The 14,413-nt window shown below is 45.4% G+C and overlaps 1 protein-coding gene across 1 annotated transcript in view; it reads right to left on the bottom strand.

The window, feature by feature from the left end:
* Nucleotides 1-1,356: 1,356 nt before the first annotated feature.
* The window catches only part of LOC120047282 (basal cell adhesion molecule-like), a 39,229-nt gene continuing 26,172 nt past the window's right edge, over nucleotides 1,357-14,413 (bottom strand). The window contains exons 10-17 of the mRNA XM_038992808.1: nucleotides 14,159-14,274; nucleotides 11,411-11,552; nucleotides 10,748-10,872; nucleotides 10,440-10,581; nucleotides 10,154-10,189; nucleotides 8,896-9,037; nucleotides 7,118-7,214; nucleotides 1,357-2,977 (exon numbers count right to left, since the gene is read on the bottom strand). Coding sequence (XP_038848736.1) covers nucleotides 2,975-2,977; nucleotides 7,118-7,214; nucleotides 8,896-9,037; nucleotides 10,154-10,189; nucleotides 10,440-10,581; nucleotides 10,748-10,872; nucleotides 11,411-11,552; nucleotides 14,159-14,274 — 803 coding nt within the window. The 3' untranslated portion in view covers nucleotides 1,357-2,974. The remainder of the gene's footprint in view (nucleotides 2,978-7,117; nucleotides 7,215-8,895; nucleotides 9,038-10,153; nucleotides 10,190-10,439; nucleotides 10,582-10,747; nucleotides 10,873-11,410; nucleotides 11,553-14,158; nucleotides 14,275-14,413) is intronic.

The following is a 14,413-nucleotide window of genomic DNA, read 5'->3' as shown; positions in this document are numbered from 1 at the left end:
GGCTGTAGCGGCTAGGCTATGAGCTAGGGACAGTGGCTGTCATTTCTCAATAGGCTGACGCTAAATGGCTAAATCAGATTAGCACCACTGTAGCTAAACCTGGCCTTAGGGCCAGAGTAGGCATGGTTACACAGATCATACACAATAACAGTGGTGACAATGCTGAAGTAAAAAGCACTAGAGGTGGATGCACACACTGTAAACCACAGTAAAGCATTTGTGACAAATAGAAAAAAATCTAATTCAATTTGATTGATTGGTTGATTGGCTCACACACACATACACATGCCCATACATATTTTAGAACCTCATCTCAGTCCTTCACTCCTCATTCTCTCTCTTAATGTTCTGAACACAAATCCTTCCCCAGGTCAGGGTAATTTCCTAATGGATGCTTGGCAGATGGAATTAGAGACAACATCCCTGCTGATAGAACCAGAGAGCCAGAAGCCCACAGTACAATGGCAACCTGCCAGAGCTCACATAATCCAGTCAAGTTGGCCTATACCTCTACACTAACAGTGAACACACACAGACACACACAGAAATAAAACACACACAGAGATTGTGGGAGTGTGGTTGTTTTTTCGTGGGTTTTCATTTGTTATAAATTCTACACAGTTCAATAAGAAGACACAAGAACACAGAACAGAGCTCACAACAGAACAGCGTACCACCAAATATACAGTATAGCAGGAAGAGAAAAAAGCACTCACATTGTTCCATATGTATAACAAGACAAGAATCCTAATTCAAACCTTTCTCTCTTCTCTTAGAACCAATGGACAAACCACAAAACAACACAAGTCACAACTCAGTAGTTCTGAAGTACAAGAATCACCCTTTTCTTTAAAGAAAAGAAAACACTTTTTTTATATCACTTTATATATTTTTTTTTACAAATAAAACCAAGCGTTCCAAAGTTGAAGTTATGCACCTGTTGGTCTCCCCCTAACTTCACAGGAGTCAGAACAGTCATTAAGTTATGGAAATATAGATTTCTTAAATCACTAGACATATAAACTCCATTGGAAAAACCAAATGATTCCCAGAAAAAGCGATAGTGGTTATAGTGACCTGTTCACAAGGCAATTTTTTCCAGTGTATACCAATGATAGAGGACACTGCAACCAGCTATCATATATCTTTGTGCTGCCAATACGGGTAGTATCAAAAAGCGTGTGAGGCAGAGAGAGACAGACACCAGATGCGTACCAAAACATTGGAACACCCCATACTAGGACACTCAATAACTCTTCAACTTATTTTGGTTAAAAAAATTAACATCACGTACACCCTCTCGCCTCCCACCTCACCCCCACACTCTACCCCCTCTCACCTCCCCTGTTCCCCTCCCTCTCTCCCTTATCAAGCTGTGACTAACCTGTGTCTGTGACGTTCGTAGGTGAATCTGTGCTCACTGTGTTGCTAACCCATCCGGCCTGCAAAGCCAATCTGTGCTGAAGGAAATGGTAGTGCAGCTGGCAGAGATTTCAGATTGTCAACGGAGGACAAAAACACTCCCCATTTTGCCAGATTACTACAATTTTCCAGAGCTAGGGGATGATAATTGGGTGAGCTGAGTGTAACAGGGAGTGTTGTGTTTCTGAAAATGGCTTTGCTCAGAGAAGGACAGTAGGCTATGAAATACGGTGAGAGTTGTAGCAGGGTCAGGACTCTAACAACACAGTAAACACACAGATTCATTCAGATTCACCTCACGTATATAGTAAGCCTCCATTTGATTGACAGGTTATACAGTATTCAGTTTGCAGAGACAGAGCAACAAAAAGAAGAAAACAAATGACCTGATACATAATATACATTTCGTCAACATTTTGAAAATTATTTGTACACCCAATAGCTTGTCGTTTTTGTTTCTTTTTGGTTTGAGAATAAAAAACATTTACACAGGAAGGGATCAGGAATTTAGAAATTGTCACAGCTGTTGCTAAGGTAACAGCTGAAAGGAATTTCATTAAATGAATAGACATAATAGATTTGAAATGATAAACTAAACAATGAATTGATACACAGGGACTAGAGTCTTCTATTTCCTGTCATCCTGTAAAGAGAGGACTCTGGCCAGGACCAAAGCAAACAGGGAGATAGGGGTATGTTCCCCCAGCTTAGAACAGTCTAAAATTATATACAGTACTATAGGCTCTTATCAGAAGGCCGGAGTGGATTTAGGTTGGAATGACTTTTGACTTGTATAAGTGGGCCTGGCTTGCCCTGGTCGACCGAAACGTTTTGTTAGAAAGTACATCTGCAGTATCGTGCCTAATATGCTGCTGGTCTTCGTATTGGGCATAGAATATGATCCTTAAGTTTTATGTAACAGCAGGCACGATCTCTATGTTACGGGATAGAATTCAGAGTGACACAATAATCAGCGTAGGGATGAATAGAGTAGGATGACAGTTTGTGTTTTTCCCATGTCCACCAGAATGGGCTAGATGCAGACTCCACACAGAACAGACACATCCACTACACTGACTGAACGAAGAACAACCCACAGCTCAGACACAATGCAATACAGCACACACTCACAAACACACACTCACAAACACACACACACGAACGCACACACACTCCTGCAACAAACAGTGTGTTTGGATTGGGGTAGAAAAGGGTTACTGTGGCTAGAGTCACGTTGGACACATGTTTACTGTACAGCTCTATTCTGCATGGGAGTCAACCAAGAGTTGTGATTGGTGGACAGGGATTACGCTCTGATAATGTCATGATGAAGTCAGTTGATGTCCAGTGATGTATTAGGTCTCATGTTTAAATACCCCCCCCCTCCATGGTTACCCCCCATCCCTACAAAAACACCCTCCCATTACACTGTCTTTTCTCCCTCAGTCCGATTTCTCCCTCTATCAAAAATAAAACAAGCCCTGCTGTCGTTTTTCATCCATCCCTTCATCCCTCTCTTTCTGTCTTCTTGTGTCATATTCTCCTCTGTTCCTCACTGTGGAAGACAATACAAAGCACCAGTAAATCCTTTGAGTCATTACAACATCATGTGATATTATATAAGTCAGGGATAATCAACTAGATTCAACCGCGGGCCGATTTTATATTGAGCGGATGGTCGGGGGGCTGGAACATAATTACAAATAATTTGTAGACTGCATATTGACCTCAAGAAGCCCAAACAGATATAATGTTTGACTAAAACATAATCATCTCAAACCTTTCATACATCTGTATACGATCACGTGTCTCTCTATTATGCATGGGAATACTTGGGAACAGATGTTTTTCTAAAAAATCACTTGGAGCTGATTTCCTGGTGTTTTTCCAGTCTTTTATTGCCCCCCGCAAAAAATATATATATATACAGTACCAGTCAAACGTTTGGACACACATAGTAGAATAATAGTGAAGACATCAAATCTATGAAATAACACTTATGGAATCATGTTATAACTAAAAAAGTGTTAAACAAATCAAAATATAATTATTAAAGGAAGAGAAGATTCTTAAAGTAATATTCTTAAAGTAATGATGGACTGTTGTTTCTCTTTGCTTATTTGAGCTGTTCTTGCCATAATATGGACTTGGTATTTTACCAAATAGGGCTATCTTCTGTATACCACCCCAACTTTGTCACAACACAACTAATTGGCGCAAATGCATTAAGAAGGAAATAAATTCCAAAATAAACTTTTAACAAGGCACACCTGTTAATTGAAAGTCATTCCAGGTGACCACCTCATGAAGCTGGTTGAGAGAATGTCAAGAGTGTGCAAAGCTGTCATCAAGGCAAAGGGTGGCTACTTTGAAGAATCTAAAATCTAAAATATATTTTGATTTGTTTATCAATTTTTTGGTTACTACATGATTCCATATGTGTTATTTCATAGTTTTGATGTCTTCATTATTATTCTCAAATGTAGAAAATAGTAGAAATAAAGAAAAACCCTTGAATGAGTAGGTGTGTCCAAACTTTTGACTGGTACTATATATACACTGCTCAAAGAAATAAAGGGAACACTTAAACAACACAATGTAACTCCAAGTCAATCACACTTCTGTGAAATCAAACTGTCCACTTAGGAAGCAACACTGATTGACAATAAATTTCACATGCTGTTGTGCAAATGGAATAGACAACAGGTGGAAATTATAGGCAATTAGCAAGACACCCCCAATAAAGGAGTGGTTCTGCAGGTGGTGACCACAGACCACTTCTCAGTTCCTATGCTCCCTGGCTGATGTTTTGGTTACTTTTGAATGCTGGCGGTGCTTTCACTCTAGTGGTAGCATGAGACAGAGTCTACAACCCACACAAGTGGCTCAGGTAGTGCAGCTCATCCAGGATGGCACATCAATGCGAGCTGTGGCAAGAAGGTTTGCTGTGTCTGTCAGCGTAGTATCCAGAGCATGGAGGCGCTACCAGGAGACAGGCCAGTACATCAGGAGACATGGAGGACCCACGTCAGCAGCAGGACTGCTACCTCCGCCTTTGTGCAAGGAGGAGCACTGCCAGAGCCCTGCAAAATGACCTCCAGCAGACCACAAATGTGCATGTGTCTGCTCAAACGGTCAGAAACAGACTCCATGAGGGTGGTATGAGGGCCCGACGTCCACAGGTGGGGGTTGTGCTCACAGCCCAACACCGTGCAGGACGTTTGGCATTTGCCAGAGAACACCAAGATTGGCAAATTCGCCACTGGCACCCTGTGCTCTTCACAGATGAAAGCAGGTTCACACTGAGCACATGTGACAGACGTGACAGAGTCTGGAGACGCCGTGGAGAACGTTCTGCTGCCTGCAACATCATCCAGCCTGACCGGTTTGGCGGTGGGTCAGTCATGGTGTGGGGTGGCATTTCTTTGGGGGGCCGCACAGCCCTCCATGTGCTCGCCAGAGGTAGCCTGACTGCCATTAGGTACCGAGATGAGATCCTCAGACCCCTTGTGAGACCATATGCTGGTGCGGTTGGCCCTGGGTTCCTCCTAATGCAAGACAATGCTAGACCTCATGTGGCTGGAGTGTGTCAGCAGTTCCTGCAAGAGGAAGGCATTGATGCTATGGACTGGCCCGCCCGTTCCCCAGACCTGAATCCAATTGAGCACATCTGGGACATCATGTCTCGCTCCATCCACCAACGCCACGTTGCACCACAGACTGTCCAGGAGTTGGCGGATGCTTTAGTCCAGGTCTGGGAGGAGATCCCTCAGGAGACCATCCGCCACCTCATCAGGAGCATGCCCAGGCGTTGTAGGGAGGTCATACAGGCACGTGGAGGCCACACACACTACTGAGCCTCATTTTGACTTGTTTTAAGGACATTACATCAAAGTTGGATCAGCCTGTAGTGTGGTTTTCCACTTTAATTTTGAGTGTGACTCCAAATCCAGACCTCCATGGGTTGATCAATTTGATTTCCATTGATAATTTTTGTGTGATTTTGTTGTCAGGACATTCAACTATGTAAAGAAAAAAGTATTTAATAAGAATATTTCATTCATTCAGATCTAGGATGTGTTATTTTAGTGTTCCCTTTATTTTTTTGAGCAGTGTATATTATTTTTTGCTCAGAAAACTGAAATAACATAAAACAGAATAAAACCACCCGCGGCCGCCAGTTGGGGAACCCTGATATAAGTCATTAAGCAGTTTTACTGGTTATTCCTATGAAATATGGTTGTCTATAACTGAGGTCATATTCATGATGACACGGTAGCTGTAATGATTCCAGCCAAACCCAGATGCTATTCTAGGCCAATGCTTTGGTTTCCTGATCTTCTCTCCTCATGAATAGCTATTGGGTGATTACTCATGAAACTAGAACAACACAAAACTAGAACAACATTTAATCCATGGAAGGGTCATTTGGAGGAATGATTGTTGACATATATTTGACATTTGTATCTGAAAGCATAATTGATAAATAACTCATTAAAGTTATAATATTTGCAACATTTTGGCATTACCAAGGCCTCCTTTAAGACTCTAATGTTTCATTTGTAGGTGTTAAAAAGCTAAAGTTGGTGTCATATAAAGCTTTACCGCTTGCTCTGTATTATGAAAAGCAATTTGATTTTAATAACACATTTCTTACAAAAATGTATGAATATTGAAAAATACAAACATGAATATGGAAAATATTTATTTTTTAGATTTGGCACATTGTTCAATATATCGTTGAACATAATATAATCTATGGCATATTAAAGTTCTAGAGTGGGATCTCTGTTACTTTTAGAGTTGTGATATTTGTATATTTCAATATGCATGTTCATATTTTTGTATATAAATAAATTAATGTAAGAAAATTGCTGTTGAAATAAGAGTACTACTCATATTACAGAGCCAGCGGTAAAGCTTTATATGACACTGTTAGATTCTGGGTTAAACTTGGAACATTGTTGTACTCAGAAGTATAGTATATGAGGGGTGAAAGATAATGTTTTTTACATCAGAACTTAATGGTTATCTGTAGGAGCCAGATGGCTTTGCAATGTGCTGAGTGGAAGGGAGGTAGTCACAGTATTGGTATAGGGGAAACGGATGGACATCTGTGGATTAGGCGAATGAGGGGTTGAGGTCAGGTCAGATCCCTTGAAGAGAGAAATTATGGTTTATTCCCCTAATACCCTCTTCCTGTCAAACCATAAAAGATGTAAGGATTGGAGAGAAGGAGGAGAGTCTAAATTGGAGTATATATACTTGTGATGGTGAAAACATGTGATGTCTGACTCCAGCTGTATGGACCCTTTGGGAAGAATTAAACTTGGTTAAGCTTATCTATTGTCCGTTGAGTTATTTACTCTGAGAATTAGAACCTAACAACACCAACTTTTGCTTTGTAGCACCTACAGATGAAACATCATGGAGTCTTAAAGGAGGCCTGGGTAAGGTCAAAATGTCACAAGTATTCCAACTTCAATTAATTATGTCTCAATTATGCATTAAGATACAAATGTCAAATATATGTCAGCAATCCTTCCTCCTAAGGACACTTCTATGGATTTCATTTTGTGAAAATTGTTTTGTTCTAGTTTAGTGAGGAATCACCCTATTCTGATGTAAGAACTGTGCATATAAACATATAAACCAATCCCCCTTCTCCTCCCGCCAGTAACCCCTGCTCTCTGACCTGCTGTGCTGCTGGCTTGTTCAAGAGGCCAGCTTCTTCATTGGCCTTTTCTGTCTTCATCTCCACCACAATGTCATTATTCACATCCCCACTTGCCCTGCAGGAGAGACACACAGAGGAGGCAGAGAGAGAGAGAGGGATAGCATAGAGAGAGAGATAGGTTAACTTTTTAGGGATAGGGGGCAGCATTTTCACTTTGGATGAATAGCATGCCCAAATTGAACTGCCTCCTACTCTGTCCCAGATGCTAATATATGCATATTATTATTACTGTTGGATAGAAAACACTCTGAAGTTTCTAAAACTGTTTGAATTATGTCTGTGAGTATAACAGAACTCATATGGCAGGCAAACTTCCAAACAGGAAGTAGAAATTCTGAGGCTGGTCGATATTCAACTCATCGCCTGTTCAAATCCCTGTAAGATATGGATCTGTTTGCACTTCCCACGCCTTCCACTAGATGTCAACAGTCTGTAAAACGTTGAATGAAGCTTATGCTGTGTTGTGGGGCCGGATGAGAGGGGAATGAGTCAGTGGTCTGGCAGATTGCCAGTTCCTGGTCACGCGCTTTCCTCATGATATCGCCTTGCGTTCCATAACTTCTACAGACACGAAGGAATGCTCCGGTTGGAACGTTATTGGATATATATGATTACAACATCCTGAAGATTGATTCTCTACTTAGTTTGACCAGTTTATTTGACCTGTTATATAACTTTTTGAAGTTTCGCCTAGACCGGCGCGAGCTTTTGGATATGTTTACTAAACGTGCTAGCAAAAGTAGCTACTTGGACATAAATACCGGACATTATCGAACAAAACAACAATTTATTGTGGAACTAGGATTCCTGGGAGTGCATTTTGATGAAGATCATCAAAGGTAAGGGAATATTTATGATATAATTTCGTATTTCTGTTGACTCCAACATGGCAGAGAAATGTTGTTATTTCTGAGCGCCGTCCCAGATTATTGCATGGTGTGCTTTTTCCGTCAAGTTTTTTAAAAATCTGACACAGCGGTTGCATTAAGAACAAGTGTATCTTTAATTCTATGTAAAACATGTATCTTTCATCAAAGTTTATGATGAGTATTTCCCGTTATTTGATGTGGCTCTGCAATTTTTCCGGATATTTTGGAGGCATTTCTGAACATGGCGCCAATGTAAACTGAGATTTTTGATATAAATATGCACATTATCGAACAAAACATACATGTATTGTGTAACATGATGTCCTATGAGTGTCATCTGATGAAGATCATCAAAGGTTAGTGATTAATGTTCTCTATTTCTGCGTTTTGTGACTCCTATCTTTGACTGGTAAAATGGCTGTGTTTTTTGGACTTGGCGGTGATCTAACATAATCATATGTTGTGTTTTCGCTGTAAAGCATTTTTGAAATCGGACACGATAGGTATATTAACAAGATGTTTATCTTTCATTTGCTGTATTGGACCTGTTTTTGTGTGAAAGTTACATATTTCAAAGAAATATTTTTTAATTTCCCGCGCTGCCTTTCAGTGGAATGTTGTAGGGGGGTTCTGCTAGCGGAACGTGTGTCCTAGAAAGGTTAATAAAAGGAGAGAACATGAACAGACGGACGGAGAGAGAAAAGGTAGAGGGTTAGCAGAGGGAGGTAAAGTACAGTAAAGAGAACAGATAGTCTGTACTCCAATGATCACAACGCCTTTCTTTAGAAATAGTTTCAACACCCCTCCTCCCTCCCTCCCCTCCTCTCCTCTCCTCTCCTCCACCCTAACCTCCCTCCTGTTACTCACACTTCCTTCTCATCCTTCTTGCTGCAGGGCAGCTTGCCCTTCTTGTTGAGGAAGTAGAGGAGTGCCACCAGCAGCAGCAGCATTAGGACACACACCACCACGGCTATCACCACGCCACTGGAGCCACCCTGCTGCTTATCAGCTAGGGGCATGGAGAGATGGAGGGAGAGATGAAGGCATGGGGGGAGAGGTGGAGAAGGGAGAGGTTGGATGGAAAGTGAAGTTAGAGGGGATGGATGGGGTGAGGTGAGAGGAGAAAGAGGTAGGGAGGAGGGAGGAGGGGGTGGGAGGTGAGGAGGGATAAGGGGGAGAAGGGATGAAGAGGGAGGGACAGCGATGGAGGCAGGAGAGGGGATGGAGTGGAGGGGTAGGGGTGGGTAATGGAAGAAGTGAGAGGGAGGTGAGGGGGTAGAGGGGTGGAAATGGGATGGGTGGGGTTGGGAGGAGAGCATTGGATGGGTGGAGGGGAGATGAGGAGAGGAGGAAAGGGGAGGGGGAGGTTTGTTCAGCTTTGAGATTGAGATGACAATAGTGTGGTGGGGCTAAAAGGGGGGCCTACACACACACACACACACACACACACACACATTTTCACAAACACACCTTTTCTCTCTCTGTATCACATACACACAATGTAACACACACACACACAGAGGTATTTGTACAGACCTGTTTTAAGCACATGGTTCCCTTTGAGCAGCATTTTGAAAGAAAGACAGTTCCTCAGACCCACTGCATAGCAAAGCAACAACACACACCGCACCACTATGTGCACCCACTAACCACCAACAACACACATACTAGTGTACAAACACAACCACCACAACACATACTCTAGTTACAACTACTCACAAGCCCACAGCAACTGAAAAGCACAGCACAGGGAGGAAAAAGAGTGAAAGAAGAACGCAGTGGGAAAAAGAAGTGACAAAGACACGCCGAGAAAAGAAAAGAAGAGAGTGGAAGAGGATAGAATAGAATATCATCCTTTATTACCCCCCCAGGGGAGAGAAAAGTCGCAGCATCCACAAAATATAGGACAGACATCATACAAAGATGTATAGGACAGACATCATACAAAGATGAGAAACAAAACACAATATACAATATCCACAGTGTTCAGTAGTAATAGTAGAAATATACAATGTACAGTACAGTAGAGTGCTGGGAGGAAGGGTGAAGTACTACAGGCTATATACAACACAGAGTCCTGACAGCAGGGAGGAAAGGAGGAGGGAGAAGACGGATAAGTGTCTACCTCTGCCTGCATCATTGGCTGCGTTGGGATCGACGGCTGCAGGGAGAAGAGAGGAAACGGGTTAGACTACAGTTTACTGTTACACCACAATGGAGGGGGGAGGGGGAGAGAGAGAGACAGAGACAGACAGAGACAGACAGAAACAGAGAGACAGACAGAGACAGACAGAGACAGACAGAGACAGACAGAGAGACAGAGAGAGAGAGAGAGAGAGAGAGAGAGAGAGAGAGAGAGAGAGAGAGAGAGAGAGAGAATAACGTTAAGAGAAGTGGAGGGCCGCACTGACCTTGTTTGGTGGTGACTTTGAAGGCCTGGGAGGCTGCGCCGTGGTCGTTACTGGCCTCGCAGGTGACCCCGTCCTTCAGGACCGCAGCACTGGCCTCCAGCGTGACCATACTGACCACCTTGTTACCCTTCACCGACACCGACTGGGAGAGGAGGGGCAGGGGGGGGGGGGGGGGGGGGGGGGGGTGAGAAAGATGGGTTAAGAGATGACAATAAATTAGAGGAGTTGTTCTGAGAGCTCATAACATAACTCCACAAAGCTTTGTCAACGCACACAATGCACACATGCGCACACACACACACACACACCTCCTTTCCTGAGGGTGTCCAGGTGAACTGTGGGGCAGGGTGTCCGTGAGCAGAGCAGGACAGAGTCACCATGTCTCCCTCCTTCTCCACCATTCCATCAACAGCTGCATCAATCTCAGGTTTACCTAGAGAGAGGAGAGAGAGAGGAGAGAGAGGGGGAGGGAGAGAGAGAGGTAAAGAGACAGGAAGGGAGAGTAGTAGAGGTAGAGGGGGAGGAGAGAGGGAGGAGGGAGAGAGGTAGAGGTAAAGTGAGAGAAGAGAGAGGGAGGAGGACGAGAGGTAGAGAGTGGTGATGGAGGAGGGTAGGGAGGTGCAGAGAGATATAGATTGGGAAGAAAGTGGGAGAGGGAATGGCAGGAAATAAAATAATAATTAAAATCCACCACAGGAAGAGATATACCGTACCATCACCACTTCCTTTACTCCATCTGAGTCTTATGATATACTGTACCATCACCACTTCCTTTACTCCATCTGAGTGTTATGATATACTGTACCATCACGGTACATCACAGTATATCATGGCCGTGTGTGTGTGTGTGTGTGTGTGTGTGTGTGTGTGTGTGTGTGTGTGTGTGTGTGTGTGTGTGTGTGTGTGTGTGTGTGTGTGTGTGCTTCTGTGTGTGCTTCTGTGTGTGCTTCTGTGTGTGCTTCTGTGTGTACCTGAGACGGTGAGATTGACGCTGGCCTTGGAGGTGAGTCCGAGCACAGAGGGCACTGCGCCCACACAGGAGTACTCGCCAGCTTCAGCGAATGTCACTGACTTCAGAGACAAGACACCAGTCTGGGACAGCACCGTGGAGCCCTGTTGAACACACACAGGTATGAGGTTAGGGGAATGTTGGACACACACACACTCAATTTCTATATCTCTTGTTCTTCCACGCCCTCTCCGGTTTCTCACAAAAACTCAGTCCTGCTCAGTACAACCACATACCTTACCCAGTAACACGTTCACAACAGGGAGAGGTGGACTGGTAGTAACACAGGGAGGAAGCAGGGAGAGGTGGACTGGTAGTAACACAGGGAGGAAGCAGGGAGAGGTGGACTGGTAGTAACACAGGGAGGAAGCAGGGAGTGATGGACTGGTAGTAACACAGGGAGGAAGCAGGGAGTGGTGGACTGGTAGTAACACAGGGAGGAAGCAGGGAGTGATGGACTGGTAGTAACACAGGGAGGAAGCAGGGAGTGGTGGACTGGTAGTAACACAGGGAGGAAGCAGGGAGTGGTGGACTGGTAGTAACACAGGGAGGAAGCAGGGAGTGGTGGACTGGTAGTAACACAGGGAGGAAGCAGGGAGTGGTGGACTGGTAGTAACACAGGGAGGAAGCAGGGAGTGATGGACTGGTAGTAACACAGGGAGGAAGCAGGGAGAGGTGGACTGGTAGTAACACAGGGAGGAAGCAGGGAGAGGTGGACTGGTAGTAACACAGGGAGGAAGCAGGGAGTGATGGACTGGTAGTAACACAGGCAGGAAGCAGGGAGTGGTGGACTGGTAGTAACACAGGGAGGAAGCAGGGAGTGATGGACTGGTAGTAACACAGGGAGGAAGCAGGGAGTGGTGGACTGGTAGTAACACAGGGAGGAAGCAGGGAGTGATGGACTGGTAATAACACAGGGAGGAAGCAGGGAGTGGTGGACTGGTAGTAACACAGGGAGGAAGCAGGGAGTGATGGACTGGTAGTAACACAGGGAGGAAGCAGGGAGTGGTGGACTGGTAGTAACACAGGGAGGAAGCAGGGAGTGGTGGACTGGTAGTAACACAGGGAGGAAGCAGGGAGTGGTGGACTGGTAGTAACACAGGGGGGAAGCGGGGAGAGGTGGACTGGTAGTAACACAGGGGGGAAGCAGGGAGTGATGGACTGGTAGTAACACAGGGAGGAAGCAGGGAGTGGTGGACTGGTAGTAACACAAGGAGGAAGCAGGGAGTGGTGGACTGGTAGTAACACAGGGGGGAAGCAGGGAGAGGTGGACTGGTAGTAACACAGGGAGGAAGCAGGGAGTGGTGGACTGGTAGTAACACAGGGGGGAAGCAGGGCGAGGTGGACTGGTAGTAACACAGGGAGGAAGCAGGGAGTGGTGGACTGGTAGTAACACAGGGAGGAAGCAGGGAGAGGTGGACTGGTAGTAACACGTTCACAACAGAGAGAGGTGGACTGGTAGTAACACAGAGGGGTAGCAGAGAGTGATGAACTGGTAGTAACACAGGGAGGAAGCAGGGAGAGGTGGACTGGTAGTAACACAGGGAGGAAGCAGGGAGAGGTGGACTGGTAGTAACACAGGGAGGAAGCAGGGAGAGGTGGACTGGTAGTAACACAGGGAGGAAGCAGGGAGAGGTGGACTGGTAGTAACACAGGGAGGAAGCAGGGAGTGATGGACTGGTAGTAACACAGGGAGGAAGCAGGGAGAGGTGGACTGGTAATAACACAGGGAGGAAGCAGGGAGAGGTGGACTGGTAGTAACACAGGGAGGAAGCAGGGAGTGATGGACTGGTAGTAAGACAGGGAGGAAGCAGGGAGCGGTGGACTGGTAGTAACACAGGGAGGAAGCAGGGAGTGGTGGACTGGTAGTAACACAGGAAGGAAGCAGGGAGCGGTGGACTGGTAGTAACACAGGGAGGAAGCAGGGAGAGGTGGACTGGTAGTAACACAGGGAGGAAGCAGGGAGAGGTGGACTGCTAGTAAAACAGGGAGGAAGCAGGGAGAGGTGGACTGGTAGTAACACAGGGAGGAAGCAGGGGGAGATGGACTGGTAGTAACACAGGGAGGAAGCAGGGGGAGATGGACTGGTAGTAACACAGGGGGAGGTAGACTGGTAGTTGCACAGGGATGAAGTAGGGTGAGCTGGACTGGTAGTAACACGTTCACAACAGGGAGAGTTGGACTGGTAGTAACACAGGGAGGAAGCAGGGAGTGATGGACTGGTAGTAACACAGGGAGGAAGCAGGGAGAGGTGGACTGGTAGTAACACAGGGAGGAAGCAGGGAGAGGTGGACTGGTAGTAACACAGGGAGGAAGCAGGGAGAGGTGGACTGGTAGTAACACAGGGAGGAAGCAGGGAGAGGTGGACTGGTAGTAACACAGGGAGGAAGCAGGGAGTGATGGACTGGTAGTAACACAGGGAGGAAGCAGGGAGAGGTGGACTGGTAGTAACACAGGGAGGAAGCAGGGAGAGGTGGACTGGTAGTAACACAGGGAGGAAGCAGGGAGTGATGGACTGGTAGTAACACAGGGAGGAAGCAGGGAGTGATGGACTGGTAGTAACACAGGGAGGAAGCAGGGAGTGATGGACTGGTAGTAACACAGGGAGGAAGCAGGGAGAGGTGGACTGGTAGTAACACAGGAAGGAAGCAGGGAGAGGTGGACTGGTAGTAACACAGGGAGGAAGCAGGGAGAGGTGGACTGGACTTGCCTTCTTCCACTGGACGGTGTGTGTGTCTGAGGCCTTGGTCTTACACTGCAGCTCCACCATGTCTCCCGTCATTGTCGACAATGGACCGGCAGGCCTCACACTCATTGGGTCAATGTCTGAGAGGCAGAGAAAAGAGGGATACAAAGAAAGAGGGGGAGGAGGGAGAGAGAAAGAGGGTGTTGAAAGTTGAAACATTTCCTAACTATCTACATATGATAGATTTCCATTCAGTTACATATTTGAAACGCAACCTAT

The sequence above is a fragment of the Salvelinus namaycush genome, chromosome 5 (assembly GCF_016432855.1).
Source record: "Salvelinus namaycush isolate Seneca chromosome 5, SaNama_1.0, whole genome shotgun sequence".
Lineage (NCBI taxonomy): Eukaryota > Metazoa > Chordata > Actinopteri > Salmoniformes > Salmonidae > Salvelinus > Salvelinus namaycush.
Note: the sequence above shows the minus strand (reverse complement) of the source record. Positions and strands in the feature narration are given on the sequence as shown.